Source organism: Buceros rhinoceros, unplaced genomic scaffold (genome assembly GCF_000710305.1).
Source record: "Buceros rhinoceros silvestris isolate BGI_N320 unplaced genomic scaffold, ASM71030v1 scaffold5198, whole genome shotgun sequence".
Classification (NCBI taxonomy): Eukaryota; Metazoa; Chordata; class Aves; order Bucerotiformes; family Bucerotidae; genus Buceros; species Buceros rhinoceros.
In genome coordinates, this window is record NW_010426341.1 from 1 (window position 1) to 402 (window position 402).

Consider the following 402-nt stretch of genomic DNA (forward strand, 5'->3'; position numbering starts at 1 on the left):
CTCGGCGAGGAGCCGGCCGCAGGAACCCGCCGGGCGGCCTGAGGTGCGGTGTCAGCGGTGCGGTGCCGTTCAGAGGAGCAGCTCCCGGTTTCCGGGCCGGTCAGCGGCAGCAGATGCGTAAGGATGCCGGGCCCGCTAGAAAGCCGGCGGCACCGCCCGTCGCCGTACGGGTCTGCGGCCCCCGGGGCTGCCCGGCTTCCTGCCCTGCAGTTCCTAAAGCCTTTCGGCCAAACTCCGGGAGCGCTTCCACCGGGTGCTTCGGTACTGACTGTGTCTGGTCAATACACAGTAGCAGTTGCTCCCGGCTTCGGTAGCAGTTGTAGTCCTTCAGCTGGTAGGTTACACAACTCCTTGAGCTCTGCTCAAAAATACTTTAGTGGAAGAAGAGTGGCGGGGGGGGGC

General features: G+C 65.2%; 1 protein-coding gene across 1 annotated transcript in view; it reads left to right on the plus strand.

Moving 5' to 3' along the window:
• Positions 1 to 123: 123 nt before the first annotated feature.
• LOC104498124 (cysteine-rich with EGF-like domain protein 2-A) overlaps positions 124 to 402 on the plus strand; it is a 12,967-nt gene continuing 12,688 nt past the window's right edge. The window contains exon 1 of the mRNA XM_010141467.1: positions 124 to 334. Coding sequence (XP_010139769.1) covers positions 124 to 334 — 211 coding nt within the window. The remainder of the gene's footprint in view (positions 335 to 402) is intronic.